Genomic DNA, 20320 nt, shown 5'->3' with positions numbered 1-20320 from the left:
TGTTGCTATTATTTCTAGTACAATGTTGAACAACGGTGGTGAGAGTGATCATCCTATTCACTGTGGGTTTTACAAAGATAGATTTTATGAAGTTGAGAAATGTTCCGCCTATCCCTATACTTTGAAGAGTTTTAATCAGGAACAGATGCTGTATCTTATCAAATGCTTTTTCTGCATCAATTGAGAGGACCATGTAGTTCTTCCCTCTTCTCTTATTGATTTGTTCTATCGCATTGATTGATTTGTGAATGTTGAACCACACTTGCATCCCAGGGATAAATCCCCTTTGGTCGTGGTGGATAATCTTTTTAATGTAGCCTCTTTTAATGGATCTTCTTAGTTAGGATCTTGCTGAGAATCTTGGCATCCATATTCATCAGGATATTGGTCTGAAATTCTCCTTTTTGTTGGGGTCTTTGTCTGGTTTGGGGATCAGGGTAAAACTGGGTTCACAAAAAGGTCTGAAAGTTTTCCTTCTTTTTCTATTTTTTTTAAATAGCTTCAGAAGAATAGGTACTGTTTCTTTGAATGTTTGGTAGAATTCTCCAGGGAATCCGTCAGATCCTGGGCTCTTGTTTTTTGGGAGGTTTTGATCACTGCTTCAATCTCGTTACTAGTTATTGGTCTATTCAGGTTGTAATTTTCTTCCTGATTCAGTCTTGGAAGTTTATAGGTTTTCAGGAATGCCTCTATTTCATCTAGGTTGCTTAACTTATTGGCATATAACTGTTGATAATAATTTCTGATGTTTGTTTCTATTTCTTTGGTGTTAGTCGTGATATCTCCCCTTTCATTCATAATTTTATTAATTTGGGACTTCTGTATTTTATTTTGGATTAGTTTGGCCAGTGTTTGATCTTACTGATGCTTTCAAAATAACAGCTTCTAGTTTCTTTGATGTATTCTACTGTATCTCTAGTTTCTAACTCATCGATCTCTGCTCTAATCTTAATTATTTTCCTTCTTGTGTGTGGGGTTGGATTAATTTGTTGTTGAATCTCCAGTTGTTTAAAGTGTAAAGAGACTTGGTGTATTTGGGATTTTTCATTTTTTGAGGGAGGCTTGGATGGCTATGTATTTTCCCCTTAGGACCACCTTTGCCATATCCCATAGGTTTTGGACCAGAATATCTTCATTCTCATTGGTTTCCATGGGTTGTTTACGTTCTTCTTTAATTTCCTGGTTGCTCCAAACATTCTTAAGCAAGGTGGTCTTTAGCTTCCAAGTGTTTGAATTCCTTCCAAACTTTTCCTTGTGGTTAAGTTCCAGTTTCAAAGCATTGTGGTCTGAGAATATGCAGGGAATAATTTCATTCTTTTACTATCTGTTGAGCCCTGATTTGTGACCTTGTATTTGGTCTATTCTGAGGAAAGTTCTATGTGCCCTCGAGAAGAATGAGTACCCTGTTTTTTTAGGGTGGAATGTTCTTTATATATCTATGAGGTCTCTCTGGTCCAATGTGTCCTTCAAAGTTCTTTCTTTGTTGATTTTCTGCTTGGATGATCTGTCTATTACTGAGAATGGCATGTTAAGATCTCCTCTTATTAATGTATTCATATCAATATGACTCTTTATCTTGATTAACTGTTGTCTTGTGTAGTTGGCTGCTCCCCTATTGGGGACTAAGTATTTACAATTGTTAGGTCTTCTTGGTGGATATATCCTTTAAGAATGATGTAGTGTCCTTCTTTATCTCTGACTACAGTCTTTAGTTGAAAATCTAATTTATATGATATGAGAATTGCTACCCCCTCCTTCTTTTGAGGCCCATTGTCATGAAAGATGCTTCTCTGCTCCTTCACTTTCAGTCTGGATGTATCCTTAGGTTCAAAATGGGTCTCTTGTAGACAACATATGGATGAGTCCTGTCATTTTATCCAATCTCCAACCTTATGCCATTTTATGGGAGCATTTAGGCCATTCACATTGAGAATGATTATTGAAAGATACATTTTTATTGACATTATGTTGCCTGTGAAGTCCTTGTTTCTATAGATTATCTCCATAAATTTCTGTTCTATGACACTCTTGTGTTATTTCTTGTAGGGCCTGTTTGGTGGTCCCATACTCTTAAACCTTGCTGGTCTTGGAAGATCTTTATCTCTCCATCCATTTTGAATGTCAGTGTTCCTGGATAAAGTATTCTTGGCTGCATGTTCTTCTCATTTGGTGCCCTGAATATGTCTTGCCAGCCCCTTCTGGCTTGCTAAGTTTCTGTGGACAGGTCTGACATTATTCTAATGGGCCTTCCTCTGTACATAAGGAATCTCTTCACCCTATCTGCTCTCAAGTGCTTCTGTGTAAAATTATGATTCTTTAGTTTCCCAATCAGGTGTCTTGAGGTCTTTCTAGATTCTATGATCTTGGTGGATGACCTTTCTGTCTCTAGGACATGAATGCTGGTTCCATTCCCCAGATTGGGAAAATTTTCATGAAGAATTTGTTCAACTATATCTTCTGGTCTTCTCTCTTTCTCCTCCCGCTTAGGGATCCCAATAATTATGATGTTGGGTCATTTCATGGCATCATTTATTTCCCTAATTCTGTTTTCATGGCTTCTAAGCTGTTTGTTTCAGGCCTCCTCCTGATCCTTTTTCTCTATCATTTTGTCCTCTAGATCACTAATTCTATCTTCTGCCTCAGTTACCCTAGCTGTTAGAGAGTTTTGATTAGATTGGATCTCATTGATAGCATTTTTTTCTTCCTGGGCAGCTTTCACTTATGCCATAATCAATTACATATTATCATTAATGGTTTTCTCCAACCTAGCCATTGCCTGGATAATTGTAACTCTGAATTCCCTTTCTGACATACTGTTTATGTCCTTATCCAATAGCTCTGATAGAGAGGGTACAGTCTTTGAATTTTTCCTCTTTTTGGCATTCCTTCTCCTAATCATTTTGGTGAGAGGTGGTTGAGGGGATGTGTAGCTGAATATATCAACCATGATCCAGTGAATGTGCTCCCTGGAGTGCTTCTGATCAGTTGGAAGTCACCACAAAAAAGGAAGAAAAAAAAGAGGGGGAGAGAGAGAGAAAGAGAGAGAGAGACAGGAAAAAAAGAAAAAAAGAAAAAAAAGAATATCCAGCCAAAATGGGCCCCAAAGATGAAATTTATAAAGTATGCAAACAAGAACGTATAAACAAAAAGACGGACAAAATTATATGACAAGATAAAAAGAAAGAACTCAGCCAAAATGAACCCCCTGGATAAGATTTATATAATACCAGAACAAAACGAAATACACAGAAACATTGACAGAGGAAAAAGATGGGAGGGTAGTTATAAATCCTCAATGTGGGCGAGGAAAGTTATTTTGATTCTTCCTGGGTGTATCTTGATATCTTTGTTAAAGAACTCAACTTTCCAGAGATAAAGGGAGATTAAAACTGGTTTATATGTAGAGGTAGTGTTGATTCAGGAAAGAGGATTACCTTGAAGCTTATATATATATTAAAAAAATAGAAAAGTAAAAGAAAAACACAGGTATATGTATGAAGAAAGTTCAAGTTAAAAGGTTATTACAGAAGGGCGCCTGGGTGGCTCAGTGGGTTAAGCCGCTGCCTTCGGCTCAGGTCATGATCTCAGGGTCCTGGGATCGAGTCCCACATCAGGCTCTCTGCTCAGCAGGGGGCCTGCTTCCCTTCCTCTCTCTGTGATCTCTTCCCTTCCTCTCTCCTACTGTGATCTCTCTCTGTCAAATAAATAAATAAAATCTTTAAAAAAAAAGGTTATTACAGAATTAGTTGTATTGAACCTCTCATTTTACTGTTTTATTGGGACCTTGTGGTGGTTTTCCTCCCATTCTTTTGGCTGGCTTTCCGGGGGAGGGGTCTGCCACATTGTTTTTGTTTGTTTGTTTGTTTTTGCTTACTTAAAAAAATTAAATTAATTAATTTATTTTCAGAAAAACAGTGTTCATTATTTCTTCACCACACCCAATGCTCCATGCAATCCATGCCCTCTATAATACCCACCACTTGGTCCCCCAACCTCCCCCCCGCCACTTCAGACCCCTCAGATTGTTTTTCAGAGTCCATAGTCTCTCATGATTCACCTCCCCTTCCAATTTACCCCAACTCCCTTCTCCTTTCTAACACCCCTTGTCCTCCATGATAATTGTTATGCTCCACAAATAAGTTGGAGTTGACTCTCTCTGCTTGACTTATTTCACTCAGCATAATCTCTTCCAGTTCCGTCCAGGTTGCTACAAAAGTTGGGTATTCATCCTTTCTGATGGAGGCATAATACTCCATAGTGTATATGGACCACATCTTCCTTATCCATTCATCCGTTGAAGGGCATCTTGGTTCTTTCCACAGTTTGGCGACCGTGGCCATTGCTGCTATAAACATTGGGGTACAGATGGCCCTTCTTTTCATGACATCTGTATCTTTGGGGTAAATACCCAGGAGTGCAATTGCAGGGTCATAGGGAAGTTCTATATTTAATTTCTTGAGGAATCTCCACACTGTTCTCCAAAGTGGCTGCACCAACTTGCATTCCCACCAACAGTGTAAGAGGGTTCCCCTTTCTCCACATCCTCTCCAACACATGTTGTTTCCTGTTTTGTTAATTTTGGCCATTCTAACTGGTGTAAGGTGATATCTCAATGTGGGGGCATCACATTACCTGATTTCAAGCTTTATTACAAAGCTGTGATCACCAAGACAGCATGGTACTGGCATAAAAACAGACACATAGACCAGTGGAACAGAGTAGAGAGCCCAGATATGGACCCTCAACTCTATGGTCAATTAATCTTTGACAAAACAGGAAAAAATATACAGTGGAAAAAAGACAGTCTCTTCAATAAATGGTGCTGGGAAAACTGGACAGCTATAAGTAGAAGAATGAAACTTGACCATTCTCTTACACCGTACACAAAGATAAACTCAAAATGGATAAAAGACCTCAACGTGAGACAGGAAACCATCAGAATCCTAGAGGAGAACAGTACAGACAAAAGGTTGATATCCAGGATCTATAATGAACTCCTCAAACTCAACACACACGAAACAGGCAAACATTTCAAAAAATGGGCAGAAGATATGAACAGACACTTCTCCAATCAAGATATACAAATGGCTATCAGACACATGAAATATGTTCATCATCACTAGCCCTCAGGGAGATTCAAATTAAAGCCACATTGTTTTTCAGTCAGTCTTGCTTGGATTGAGTCCTCCTGCTCCCTATCAAGGGGCTGGGCTCTGTGGAAACCGGTTTTTCAGGCTTTCATTCTTTGGAGGTTTTTGTTCTTTGGAGGCTTTTTGTGGCTTTTCAAAGGCTTAGTGGAAAATAAGCTGCACCCAGACCTCCATCTCAGAATGAAACCTCAGTCTTCTCACCTCTGGGTAGTCCAGAACACACAGACTCCCCTTCTGCAAACTCTGCTGAGCTGTGCAACCTCCCACAGGCAGTGCACATCCCCAGCCATGATCTCAGGGTTTGCCCAAAGGGCCTGCTTGTTTCTGCACCCCTGTGCAACCAAATTGCAAGAGATATTGGTCCAGGGAGCTGGCTTCCAGTGGCTGCCTTTGCTGGGACTGCTGTCTGGGGTCCAGACTGCCCGAGAGATCCCAACCAGAGATAGCCCAGGCTGGGAGTCTTCAGACTCTTGGTTGGTCCTAGAGACCAATGGCCAGGGCCTGCAAAGAGTGCTCTCAGGAGAGAGTGGGGAGCTTGGTTCAGGTCCCTGTCACACAGTATGAATGCAGAGTGCAAAAGTCTGTGGTTCTAGAGAGCACCAGCTGGCATCCATACCAGACTCACGTGTGCTGGTGGGAAATACACCTAGCCCAGTGCTGGTGCAAGCAGTGAAAAGCTGGGGGCTCAGGGACCATGGCCTGGAGGCTTCGTTGCACTCTCTCTGACATGGGTGGTCACCAGTGGTGGCAGTCCTGTGTCCATGGTCTTATGCCCATGCCCGTGACTGTCTGATTCCACCAGTTGTCCCTTAAGATTGTTTGCTCTTTTTGAGTGCTTTTAACCAGATGCCAAGTTAATGGTGGTCCCCAGTCATAGGGAACTCTCATATTAGGGTATTACTTTCCAGTGGGTTTCACTTCTGGTGACTCTCTCTCCTTTCTGTTTATCCTCTAATAGCAGTCCGATCATTCCCAGTATGCTTTACCTCTTCACTGGAGTCTTCTGCCCCAATAGAGATCCAGAAGTGTATCATCCTATATCTCAGGCTGATTTCATGGGTGTTCAGAGTGTTCTGGTAGATAATTAGCTCACTTCAGGGGACCAGTTGAAACAGGGTCTCCTACTTTTCTGCCATCTTGCCCCTTTTTAAATTAAAAAAAAAAAAATCTATTTATTTATTCGAGAAAGAGAGAACAAGGGGAGGGTCAGAGGGAGTGGGAGAGAGAATCTCAGGCAGACTCCCTGCAAAGCACAGAGCCTAATGTGGGGCTTGATCTCAGAACCCTGAGATCATGACCTGAGCTGAAGCCAAGAGCTGACCACCCAACTGACTGAGCTGTTTAGGCATCCCATACCATTTTTCATCCTCACCAGCAATGTATGAAAGTTTCTGTTGTTCCACATCCTCTCCAAAATTTAGTATTGTCAGTGTTTTGGATTTTGGCCATTCTAATAGGCATGTTGTCTATATATTGTTGTTTCAAAATACAATTCCTTATTGACATATGCTGTTTAACATCTTTTAATATTTTAATTTGGCATCTATACATCTTTTTTTTTAAATATTTTTATTCATTAGAGAGAGAGAGAGAGAGTCCTAGTGGGATGAGGGGCAGAGAGGGAAGCAGACTCTCTGCTGAGCAGAGTCCCCAATGTGGGGCTCAATCCTGGTACTCTGGGATCATGACCTAAGCTGAAGGAAGATGCTTAACCAACTGAGCCACCCAGGTGCTCCCATCTGTATATTTTCTTTAGTGAAACTTAGTGAGATCTTTCACTCATTTTTTTAACAGAATGTCCATTATTTCATCATTCAATTTTAGGAGTTCCTTGCATATTTTGGACACCAGTACTTTATCAGATATGTATTTTTCAAATATAGTCTCCTAGTCTGTAACCTATCTTCTCACTCTCTTGGTAGTGTCTCTCACAGAGCAGAGTTTTTAGTTTTAATGCTGTCCAACTTACTAACTTTTCCTCTTATGGATTTTGGTTTTGGTATTGTATCTAGTAAGTCACCACAAAAACCAGGGTCACCTAGATTTTCTCCTATGTTATCTTATAGAAATTTTATAGGTCCGCATCTTACATTTATATCTTTGCTCCATTTTGAGTGTTTTTCTTTTTTTTTTTTTTTTTTTGTATGTCTGTGTCTAGATTCATTGCTGTGTATGTGGACATCCAATTGTTTTATCACCATTTGCTTAAAGGGCTATCCTGTCTTCACTGAATTGCTTTTATTGTTGTGTTAAAGATTAGTCAGGTATATTTTAACTCTCAAGCTAGTTCACTCTGAGCCTCTGCAATTCATCTATTATAGTTAAATGTTCCTACCAGGGCTGGCTACAGTACGGGCTTCTGCTCCTTGGCTTCAGCTGCTGGTAAGCTGTGATTCTCTGCATCTGTCTCTCTCTCCAGTTATTAGATCAGCTTTTCACCTGAGACCTCAGCTCTCTAATACATCTAAGAGGAGGTGTTTTGTGTTTGTTTGGCTTTTTTTCTTGTTGTGAGGACAGGAACATGGCTTCATTTGGCCTGGCAATGGAATTTTGAATCTGCCTCTTTCCTCAAACCCATCCCTGTTCCTAATTTCCCTTAGCCTAGGAAAAGTGATGATTTTTTTTTTCACTTACAGGAGGAAAAAATAATGTTATAAAGTGGGGGCATAACCATATTTCAACTCATCTTGTTGTTTGAAAATGGTCTTTGGCACTTTGGAAACCCAAGTGGGTCTCTGGTGGGGAGAGTGTGGAAGGTTGCCAGCAGGTTTTGCTCTTCTTCTTTGAGATGTTTCTCATATTTGTGTACAACTTTATTAACTTATTAAGCAAATCTATATTGTTGTCTTCATCTGCAAGAACACAAGAAAAAAACATTTTCTTGTTCTTGACTTCTACCTGCATACACACTCAATCTTTCCATTTAAGAAAGTTTCAGGAACCTGTCCTTCATCCCTCATCTGCCCTGTCATAGTGCTCATTTAGAGGGTCTCAATAAATCCTTGGTGAGGTGATAAATGGATAAATGCTCACATCTCCTTTCTTTAGAGTAACAAAAGCAACCTTCCACACTGTAGGCTTCTGATCAGGATGGGCAGCCCACACGATTTTTAGGGCCCAGTTCCAAATGAAAATGGGGGACCCTGTTCACACATGATTATGAATTTCAAGCTAGTGACAGTAGAGCATTAAAACAAACACAGGGTCCCATGTGATTATATGGCATGCATACCCATTCAACTGGACTGCCTCTGAATCATGTCTTCCTCAGGCTAAGCTCCTGGTCTCCTCCACTTATGGCACAGTCCCTCATGTGACATGGTCATCATCCATACCTCCTCAAGTTTCTGTTATCCTGCACACTGGTAATGCAAACAAACCACTTGCAAATTTGTCCTTGCTGTGTGGTACTCTGAGCAATGAATCCCATTCCTGAATGTTTGTCCTGGAATTGAATCAATGGTTGCCCTGCCCACCTGCCCTAGATGTGACTGCTGAACTTTCTAGCAACACAGACTTAGACTCATTTCTGGAACCTACATTATGTTGTTAACCATTGTCAGCCTAGTCTCAAGTACAACCCTTACATTCATACTTTACATTGAGTTAACCAGCTCATGCTTCTATAGTTGTTGAGGTCTTGGAGCTAAGTGCAGAACATTGCCACAAAAAAAATCATTTTTGTTAATTTTTATACATTCATGACCTTCTCAATTCTGTGATTTCCATTGGCCAACTTGAAGACTCCCCTAACAGTTAAAATTCACCTCATTTAGATCATTTTTTTATTATTTTATGTTAGTCACCATATAATACATCATTAGTTTTTGATGTAGTGTTCCAAGACTCATTGTTTAGGTATACCAGCCAGTGCTCCATGCAATACATGTGCCCTCCTTTATACCCATCACTAGGCTCACCCGTCCCCCTCTATCCCTCCCTTCTAAAACCCTTTGTTTCCCAGAGTCCACAGTGTCTCAGAGTTCATCTCCCCATCCATTCCACTCCCCCTTTATTTTTCCCTTCCTTCTCCTAATGTCTTCCATGTTATTCCTTATGCTCCACAGGTAAGGGAAATCATATGATAATTGACTTTCTCTACTTAACTTGTTTTATTCAGCATAATCTCCTCCAGTCCCATCCATGTTGATGCAAAAGTTGGGTATTCATCCTTTCTGATGGCTGGGTAATACTCCATTGTATATATGGACCACATCTTCTTTATACATTTGTCTGTTGAAGGGCATCTCAGCTCTTTCCACAGTTTGGCTATTCTAACATTGCTGCTATGAACATTGGGGTGCATAAGGCTCTTCTTTTCACTACATCTGTATCTTTAATAAAAACATTAACTATGAAGAAATATATTCCTTTTCTAACTGACCCCAAATCTGTCTGCCCAATGGTGCAGCAAAGTCAATCATGGAGACATCAGGTATACAGTGAGGAAAGGGTTCATTTGAGAGATGGCTAAACAAGGAGACAGGAGAGCAAGTTTCCCCTCTTCTGCTTCCATGAAATGGGAAAGAACATGTTTTTTTTTATAATCATAGGGGTTGAGATTACATACATATTGATGAAAAGGCCAAAGAAACATGATAATTAATAAGGAGAGATGGAGTATGTACATCAAGTAAATATATAATAACATATATCCGATGTTCACTTTGGGGCGGGCACAAATGAGGCAAAATTCAGCCCCTGATGTTAGGAGGTTATCTTAGGATAAGGGAAAGGAGCTATAGGCATGCTCTGAGAACAGTACAAACCAGATGAGTTCTTGGGCTGTGTGACAATGCCTTGCATAAGGAATTCAGGGCCTTGCTTGTTCACCGGCTGGTTCATATCATTGACTTCTGGCTTCTGTGGAGACAGCTAGTGTTTTTGTTAGTGGGGTCTGAAAAGACATGATAGGTGACTAGGGAGAAACATTTCTATGAAAAACAAGCTTTAATTTTTCTGCTAGTTTCAATCTTCACTTTGGGTATAATTTCCTTTTGTTTTTAATCTTTAAGAGATCTTGGGGAAATAGAAACCAAAGTCCATCCTTTTTCCAAATATCTGTTAAGGTTCAGTTAGCCAGAATAGAAATGTAGGTGAGGCTCCTGCTATCAAAGGACCTGTGAATTAGTCAGAGTTATGGTACATATGAACACCCCCATCCTGGGCCTTGGATGGGAAAGGATGAGTAGGTGTTATAACTATTGCACACTGGATTATCAGAAGAGGGAAGATGGTTTTTGTTTGTTTGTTTGTTTGTTTTTTAAATCTGCTGATTGGGAAACCAACCAGAGCACATGGGTGCTGAGATGAGCTTTAAAGAACTGGCTATACTTGAAGACCCAAAGAAGAGGGTTAGGTGAGTTTTCTAGGCCAAGAGATGAGTGAGGACACAGAAGTCACAGGGTACATGTAGGAGAGAGTGAGGGCCAATGTGGCAGAGACAGATGTTATGTGAGAAGGTTGCTGAATTTAATATGGGGCAGTACTTAGCATACAAGGACTGAAATGTCTACAGGGCAATGTCTATAACAGTCATCACCTGGCAAGCCTGGGGCCTGGATGTCCTGTAGGAATTCAGCACGTCCAAAGGGAGCTGGGGGAGGTAAGAGGGCAGCCTGAGGGCCAGAGGGACCCACACAAGTGTCAAGGACAAACATCCCCATTTTGCCATGCTGCCAAGGGCCCTCTAGGGACAAGATACTTGTCTCATTTGCTGACTGGTTTGTACTTCCTGGCCCCCTATCTAGGTGCCTCTATGTCCTTCTCTAAATTCAGTAGCTGAGTTAGTGGCTCTCTAAGACCCAAGTAGAAGAAGTGTGTGCTAGAGATAGGTGGTAGCGCTGGGAAGGAACATCAGACTAGCTTCTTAGGATTTCATCTGCAAGGTTGCCCTTCTCCTTCTCCTGGATGCCTCTTCTTCCCACCCTCCCTTTCATGGATGCTTATAGCAGGCTCCCAAACTTCTGATTGGGTCCCTCAGACATCTTCCTCAGTTCAGAAGAGCTCCGGGATAGGGGCTCAACTCCTGAGGGTTTGCTGGCTTCCCTGATGGCTGGATGGGCTGAATGCCTCTCTTTTCATAAAACTTTGCTCTCAAAAACACTTTGCAGACACATTATTAGTCTACCTGTGTCTGACAGAGATCTAGCTCCAGTCGTCTTTCCCTTCTGGGTAGTGAGGCATCCCTCATGGCTGCTGTGGCTTCCTCCCCACAGCCATGCTCAATCTCTGTCCCTGGCAGCTGTGGCAGAAAAGGAGGGGGCTCAGACCCAGATCTTAGAGGCATGGGGCAGCAACATTGACATGCTTCCAGCAAACACGAATTTGTGAGCTGTGTACAGAGCCCCTGAATGCCATCTGTCTCAGACTATGTCTTTAGGCAGATACGGTATTTGAGAAAGCAAAACCAGTCACCCATGGTGTGTTTCACTTGCTGCCTGGAGGTCTGCTACACATGGAGCCATGTTTAACACCCTAGGAGACAGGCAGACCTACAGGAAAAGCAGCAGCCCAGGGTTTCATTTATTGAGAATCTAATGAGTCCAGACACTCTGCAGGCATTTTCCCAGTGTTCCTTTGGGAAAACTTCCATAGGCCCTCAGGTCCAGCTCAGGGTCCCTTCTTTGTGTTTTTCTATCACCACAGTCTATAAGAATTTCCTATCCTTTTACTGTGCTGAAATATCTATGAAGGAAAGAAGTGGATTTGTGCCTTTCTTAGAACAGGTTGTTAATAAATTTTGTATATATTGTATATATTATTGTATATATTGTATTGTATATATTGAATCTTTCCAACAACTCCAAATCATGGATATGATTAGCCCTATTTGAGATTTTTGTTGTTGAATATTCTGGGCAGGGACCAATGCATGTCTGACTCAACAGCTCAGGTATTTTCATTTGCCTGTGGAACCCTGTCATGAAAGGAGGGCACAAAGCATTCTGGTCATTGTACTTCCAGGAAGGGATACTGTGTTGAATTGCCTGGCTGCCTTCAAGACTGACTTCAACCTGCAGAAATACTGGTTGACACTTCATTGACCCTCTCCAACAATAACCCTCTCCTGAAGGAAGGTGGCCCACCTAAGATGATCCCCTTCACTGGGGACAGCTGCATCCAGAGATTTGTGAATTCAGCATTACAAAAAGCCATAAGATACTCTTAATCATAGGAAACAAACTGAGGGTTGCTGGAGGGGAGCAGGGTGGAAGGATGGGTTCACTGGGTGATTGGCATTAAGGAGAGCATGTGATGTAATGAGCACTGGCTATTATGTAAGATTGATGAATCATATACCTGCACCTCTGAAACCAATAATACATTAAACATTAATAAAACAAAACAAAACAAAACCAAAAACCCCAAAAAGCAAAGCAAAGCAAAACAAAACAAAGCAAAAAACCCACAAAGGCCTTTCTGGCTTTTGTGGGGACAACTCCAAAGGATGTCTCAACTCCAGAACTCCTGGTAAGATAGGCTGTTGAACTCTCTCTTGCAGTTGAATCACTGTTTAACTTCTGTTTATGGCCAAAATGATTTCTCTAATCTCTTATGGGTGTTATTCCAAGAGCACCTTTCAATAAACTTTCTGTATGCAAATCTTAGAGTCTTGGAGTCTGTTTCCCTGGGAACTCAACCCACATCAGTTGGTACAGGATGTGATCTTAGGATGCAGACTCTAAAATGAGGATTTTGGAGATGCATCATCCACTGAGGCTGGCAGCAAGGGCCCATTTCGTAGTGAAATGTTAAAACTCTCACTGGTGATGATCTGGGCTGGGATAATAGTGGAAGAAAATACATTTGTGAGGACATTTATACACACTAGAAGTAGCAGTATCAGGTAATAGAGACATTTGGGGGAAATCATAATTATTATGGATGATGGAATTTGATGGTCTTTGTTGGATCATTCAGTGCATTGGAGGAAGACAATAAAAGGTAGGAGGTAATTAATCACTGGTAGAAGGACACATGTGGAAGCAAGAGTGTCTCCTTTGCACTGTATACAGACACACCTTTCCTCTGCAGACATCAGACCTTTCCTCTGAAAATCAGACCCAAACTTTCTATGAGTAACAGAGCTCCAAAGAAGTTGGAATGGAATTCTCAACTTCTTTGCCATGTTCAGGTTGTCTTGGCCTGGTAAGACTTCACCCTGATTAGAAAAGCATGGGGCCCTGAAACTGAGAGTAGAAATACTTAGGTCGGTGCTCTTGAAATATTGAACTTTAGGATTCTTTGGGTCTTCTGGATCTTCAGAATTCACGTAGTCCTCCTGCCAGAAGGCTGGTACTTGAGGGCATTATAAAGGCTGCTGCCTTGGAAGGCAACAACTGTAACACACCCTCCAGATCGTCATACCAATAATTAGGGTCCCATCATGATGTGGAAGTGTTGGGTTGGCTAAAGAAAGAAAAGGACAATATGCTGATGTAGCTGAACCAAATGTGTATGGCAGATTCTGGAAGTCATGAGACTGAATCAGTGAACTGGATCAGGGGAGATTACATACAGTTAGTAAGGAAGAACATATTGATACAAGAGTAAACTCCTCTGGTACAGAATTTCATATCAGGCCATAGGCCCCATGGTGCTCTTATGTTGCTATATTGGCTAGAAGTTTGGGCAGAATGATAGTCCACATTAAGAGAAATAGAAGTGCCAGAACTTCTAAGCATGTGGCAGAAGAAGGGAAGCCTCAGAAAAGTGGGAATAAAAGTGGATAAATCAAAGAGGACAAAACCAAAGAGTTGATTGTGTTTGAAGAACACTCTGAGGACATTTAATTAATTAAAATAATAAGAAATGCACTGGTGAGAAGGGGTACTGAATAACACTAAGCATTGTTTAAAGATCTAGAGGTCTAGGATGTGCCTGAGCATCATCTCCAAAATTAAGAACAACTTATTACAACAGTACTTCCCAGAACCAAGAAGAAACATAACAAACATAACAACTTTTAGGTTTCTTCAGGCTCTTTTTTTTTTTTGACCTTCGAACTTTTTATTGGCCTCCTGCTCCCCAAAGTGTACCCTGCTTCTGCTCCCTCAACGCCTCAGAACTTTGGTGTCATTGGTCTCAGACATGACCTTGCCATCCACAATCTTGCGGGTAGAGGTTTTCTGGATGGTTTGCATGGAGCTGCTGCTATCCAGGGCGTCACTGAGATTGAAGTCCTCCCCATCTTCCAGCAGGCGACGGTAGGTAGCAATCTCAGCCTCCAGCTTGACCTTGACATTCAACAGGGCTTCATACTCCTGGGCCTGGCGCTGCCCCTCTGCCTGGGTCTGGGACAGTTCAGACTCCAGGTGCAGCAGGACCCCATTGAGCTGCTCCATCTGCATGGCGCAGCGGGTTTCGACCTCCCTGAGGCTGTTCTCTAAGCTGGCCTTCAGGTTTCTCATCGAATCCAGGTTGATCTCCAAGGACTGGGCAGTACGTCTCAGCTCCGTGAGGGTCATCTCAGCCTCTCCTATCTCTGAGGTCTGTGTGGTGATCACTGTGGTGCTTTCCTCAATCTGCTGGGACCAGTATTTGTCCAGGTCCTCTCGGTTCTTCCGAGCCAGCTCATCATACTGGGCCCGGATGTCTGCCATGATCTTGCTGAGGTCCTGAGACTTGGGGGCATCCAACTCCACGGTCAACCCAGAGTTGGCAATTTGGTTCTGTAGACCCTTTACTTCCTCCTCATGGTTCTTCTTCATAAAGAGCAACTCCTCCTTGAGAGCCTCAATCTCTGTCTCCAGCTGCAGCCTAGTGACATTGGTGTCATCGATGACCTTGCGGAGCCCGTGGATGTCACTCTTCACAGACTGGCGCATGGCCAGTTCCGTCTCATACTTGACTCTGAAGTCATCAGCAGCAAGACGGGCATTGTCAATCTGCAGAACGATGCGGGCATTGTCCACAGAACTTGCAAAAATCTGAGACCTCAGCTCCTCGATGGTCTTGAAGTAATGCCCCCAGTCTCTGACCTGGGGTCCCTTCTTCTCCAGGTGTTCCCGGATTCTCACCTCCAGTCTCTGATTATCTGCCTTCAGGCTCCTCACCCTCTCCAGGTAGGAGGCCAGGCGGTCATTCAGGTCTTGCATGGTCTCCTTCTCGCCCTGCATGCCCCCTATGCCGGCCAGACCCCTGGCCATCCCGGCGGCCAACCCCGTGGCCAGGCCCCCGGACCCCCAACCGCCCAGGAAGCTGGTGGAGCGGGATACAGAGATCCGGGAGCCTGAGCCTCCGGCGCCTGCATAGACGCTGGCCGCGCTGCTGACAGGCCGGACCTGGTGGCTGGGCGACTGCATGGAGCCCAGGGATCGATAGTTGGAAGAGAAGGTGGAGTGGGTGGTGAAGCTCATGCTGTTTGGAGAGTAAGATGAGAGGCCAGAACTCGGGCTCGGGCCAGGAACTTTTCAGGCTCTTGAGGCAACAAATCTACACCTGGAAATCCTGTTCCTACTCCATATGGAGTGTGGTCTAAAGAAAGGCTATATGTGGTTTCTGGCAAGCCCCAATAGGAACATCATATTGGAGACACCTAGGGTTTGGGATCAAGAACACAATATCTGAAGCAAAAAATTATATGCACTTTGGAAAAAGAGCTTTTATCTTGGCTTGCTACTGTACTCTAGTAGAGATGAAATTTAAATGTGGGATAATGGATGAGCATGTGGCCAGGACCATCCAACATGAGTTGGATTTTATTAGATCTACCAACTCATAAGGTCAGGAAGGACCAACAGCAATGCACTGTAATATGGATTACAATATGGTAAAATCAAGGTACCTCCAGGTTCAGGTGAAAGCAGGGCTAGAGAGCAAAAGGGAGCTACATAAGTAGGTGAACCCCCATATCATCCTCCAAAGTTGTACCTGTATCTCACCTTCAGATCACACGTGTGGACAGTCCTGTATGACCAGATGGCGGAGTCTAAAAGGATCAAAAATTTTCACAGATGCTTAGGTGGGTGCAAGATAAAAAAGGACCATAATACTCTATAAGATCCCAGATGGGGTCCTTGAAAAACAGTGATGATGGAAAAGCTTAACACTAGGAAAAGTTTTAATAATGCACTTGGTCATCTACCTTGTGTGGAAAGGAGAGAGGCCAGGAAATATATATGGTTTCATGGTCAGGGGTAAATAGTTTGACTAGTTGCTCAGGACCCTGAAGGAGGATAAACTGTAAGACCAGAACAAGGAGGTGTGGAGAAGAATCATGTGGATGGACTTACAGTGGACAGTATTGAGTAAACATTAGCATCCACCAAGGAGCATTTGCTACAGAAGAGGATAAAACAAGAGGATAAAAGCAGAGAGAGCGATTTCTCCATTTGACATCAGATAGCTCCTACTATTGGCCAGCCTATTCATCTGTTAGTGCCTGAGTGGAGTAGCAGAGATGGGAGAGGTGGAGGTTATGCAGGACTCAGAATATAGGACTTTGCCTTACTCAAGCAGATTTATCTGTTGCTACTGCTATACTTGGAAGCAGGAGAGACCAGCCGAATCCCCAATACTGCACCATTACTTGAAGAGACCCGCCACTCAGTGATAAGCTGATTGTATTGAACCCTTTCCAACTTGGAAAAGGCAAAATGCATTTTCAGAGGAAGCAGTCCATTCTGAGTAAGGGTTTGTCTTTTTTGCTTATAGTATCTCAGCCAGTGACCCTGTTTGAGGGCTTTCTTAGTGTTCATTCTACTAACACTGGTTCCTGCATTATATCACACTGAGCCAAGAGACCTACTTTGAACTTCTTGTGTCAGAGGCAAGAAACAGAGACACCATTCTGGCAGGAGGAATGGTTCCTCATTACTTCTCATCTTTTGCTCTATAGCTTCCCATAGGACCAACTGAGGCCACTGTTGTAACTGCATCAAGGTTCAAGTTTTCCTTGTGCCCAATCTTGTTTCCCTTACCCCTCACAGACACTGTTGTTAATAAATCTCCCAAATAGGGAAGTCTTGTTTCAGAATCATTTTCCTGGGAAATCCAACCTGTGACACATGCTTTATCAGTACCAGCCAACTCAGTTCCACAGACAGTTTCAGCTGGATGAGAGCTCCATAGGGAAGCGGCAGGGATAAAAGAACCGCTGTCAGCCACACTAGGTAGAATACTTGGACAGACTGGCACAACAGGATTTTGAGTGGTGTGTTTTCAGGAACTAAATGAACCTTACTCCTTTTCCCAGATTTGATTGAAGAGAAGGGAATGGCTGGCCAGATTGCCTTGTGGGGATGAAGTGTGAGTGCCCCAAAACAACTCTAGTTTAAAATAGGGCACAGATAGCGTGGAGCACTGGGTGTGGTGCAAAAACAATGAATACTGTTATGCTGAAAAGAAATAAATAATTAAAAAAATAAACCCCTAAATCCTTAAAAAATAAAAAAAATAAATAAAATAGTAGCTAACTGATGTATCAGAGATTTATAGCAGAGGAAAGAGGGCTGGCTGATCAAAAACAACAAAAGCAAATAGGTAGGGTTTCTGCTACCTTCTAGGCCTGGAGGGAAGCTCTGTCTATTGACACATCAGATGGCAGGTTCCATTCTTATATTCAGTTTGTAGGGATTTGAAAATTGCACTTTCCCTTTGAAATCTCATTGACTGGTGTATTTTTTCTCTTCCTTAGGGTTGTGTGCACTCTGAGGATAGGAACATGACTTCTTTTCAATTTTTCTGATAAATCCCTCCTCCCAGGATAGGGTGACATTCTTGACTTCTGTCCTCAGTTTCCCCACATCAGGCTGGCTTACTGCTGAATGTCCGGTATCCATCACCATTCTTGGCACAAAGATGTGTGAATAACTGGGTGCAAGTGTAGAAAACACACCCTTTCTGCTGGACAGATGTTCAGCTTTTCACTGTAGAGTCAATAAGACAGGCTTCTTACTCAGGGTTGCAACTGCTGTGTAGCTACATGGAGAATTGGTCAGAAGGAGGTGACGATTTACCTCCACTGTAAGAATACCAGCTGATAGGGCTGCATGTGTGTATGAGCCCAGCTGTCCCTTAGCTCTGTCTAAGGGCTCTTTTCCTTTATCATACTCTATATACCTTATGTTTTATGTATTGAGCGAGGAGATACATCTCATCAGGTGAATTAATTTGCCACAAAGGATGATAATGCCATTGTATTTAATGCCTGTGTCTGTATTTTGAAGTGTAATACGCATATGGGTGTGGTTTCCCAAAGAGGATCCCAGGGTTCTTGTCTGTGGCTGTGTACTCCTTCTAGGGAGTCCCTGACTGAAACTTTCTTCTAAAGGAGCTGAAGTCAAGATCTGGGCAAACTCGGATGGTTGATTCCCATACTTCTAGGAAAACATGTTGGAGTGGGGACACAAACATGCAGAACATAAGTTAGAGTGGGGACTAGGTGGGGAAGGCATGCAATATAATGATGGTTTCCTTCTGATACTCATTATGATCTTGTTAAGACCCCTCAGACAGGGGAAGAAAGCATTCTGTCACAATGCTCTGCACCAATGACAAAGCTGAATAGAGTATGACCACCCTGGGGGCCCAAAGGGCTAGCCCAGAGCTGACTACAAGTGAAACAATGACCATACAGGTGGAGGTTGTGCCCCCTGTAGACTCCAACCAGAGGACAGCCATGTATCAGAGGGTACAACTGTGGAAAGTAAAAGCAGGAATTCCTTTAAGGTCCTATGGTCCTAGGGAGATAGTTAGGCTGAAGTGTCCATTTGTCCTTAACCAAAATCAAGAGATCCCCTGAGAACCAGTGGTTATCTGAGTAGTCTGGGAGCTTCAGTAACTGCAGAATGCCTTCTGCCTCCCCAACCCCCGCCAAGAATCTTGATAGTCCAAGGTCTAGGGAAGCTGTCATAACAGAGTTGGAGCTCAAACTGGAGATAAAGTTGCAGAATCATGTTCATGACCTTCATTAAAGTACTTCTAATTCAGACAGTTTGCCTTCCAGCCCATGCCTTTTGCCTGAGTGTGTGTACTTATGTATACTTAATATATACTTACTGTATTTAAATATAGGAGGCCAAGCTGCTTCCCACATCTCCACATTTTTTATGTCTACATGCAGGCCAGAAGGACCTCCTGAACTTCAGGTCCCAAGAAGTCAGAAAAAGGATGTATTCTTTATTTCAATGGATTTGTTCCATGAGTAAAGGAAAAGTTAGTCAAGTCCCTAGAAAAAGCTAAAGTTAGTGTCAGCCTCTGAGCAAAGGCCATGCCCGATTCAATCCAGACTGTTCTGTCTGATAAGTGAGAAAACTGAGGTCCAAAGCATATGCCAGGCCTGAGTCTGATCCCAGAGATAAGATGGGGCTTGAATATGCAGAGAAGTCAACATGAGGAACTCCAGTCCAGCTGATGCTACTAGCTGGACATTGCTGTGATTATAGGCTGCACTCATTCCTCAAGCAGAGCAAAGTGATCTTAGAAAGTTCAGCTGGGACACAGACATACCAGAAAAGAATAAATGATAATAGTAATAATTATGCACATGCATTATGAGTTTGGTCATAAAAGTTATGGAAAATATACATTTAATTGAAATTATGTATTCTATACAATTTGATTTTTTGCTCCAATAAAAGCTATTATTTGAACAAAATAATAGCATACTTATATTTCTTTCTGTTTTATAAAGTTTCATAACTATTTATTGAATATTTACATGTCGCAGGCTATTTTACTATGTATTTTAAAATATATAAGTGTGGGACCTTTATTTACTTATTTCTAAAGGTTTTGTTTTAATCATCCAGTGCTTATTATGACAAGTGCACTTCTTAATCCCCATCACCTATTTTAACCATCCTCCTACCCACCTCCCTCTGGTAACCATGTTCACTGTCCATTGTTAAAACTGTTTCTTGGTCTCTCTTCCCCTCACTCTGCTCTTTGTTTTGCTTCTCAGCATTATACTCTCTAGCTTCATTCATGTCACTGAAAATCACAAGATTTCATTCTTTTTTATGGCTGAGTCATACTCCAATTTATCTATATCTATATACCTATGCCTATATCATCTATCTATCATCTATCATTTATCACCTCTTCTTTATCCATCAATCTTTATTCATCAATCAATAGACACACTTGGACTGATTTCATATCTTGACTATTGTAAATAATGCTGCTATAAATATAAGGGTGCTTGTATACCTTAAATTAATGTT

The 20320-nt window shown here is 42.2% G+C and overlaps 1 protein-coding gene across 1 annotated transcript; it reads right to left on the bottom strand.

Annotated features, from left to right (window-relative positions):
• Positions 1-14171: 14171 nt before the first annotated feature.
• On the bottom strand, positions 14172-15529 carry LOC132012192 (keratin, type I cytoskeletal 18-like). Its single transcript, XM_059391870.1, has one exon. The coding sequence runs from the start codon at positions 15509-15511 to the stop codon at positions 14207-14209; it is 1305 nt and encodes a 434-aa protein (XP_059247853.1). The 5' UTR covers positions 15512-15529; the 3' UTR covers positions 14172-14206.
• Positions 15530-20320: the final 4791 nt, after the last annotated feature.

This window comes from Mustela nigripes, chromosome 1, assembly GCF_022355385.1.
Source record: "Mustela nigripes isolate SB6536 chromosome 1, MUSNIG.SB6536, whole genome shotgun sequence".
Taxonomy (NCBI): domain Eukaryota; kingdom Metazoa; phylum Chordata; class Mammalia; order Carnivora; family Mustelidae; genus Mustela; species Mustela nigripes.
This window is presented reverse-complemented; position numbering and strand designations above follow the sequence as displayed.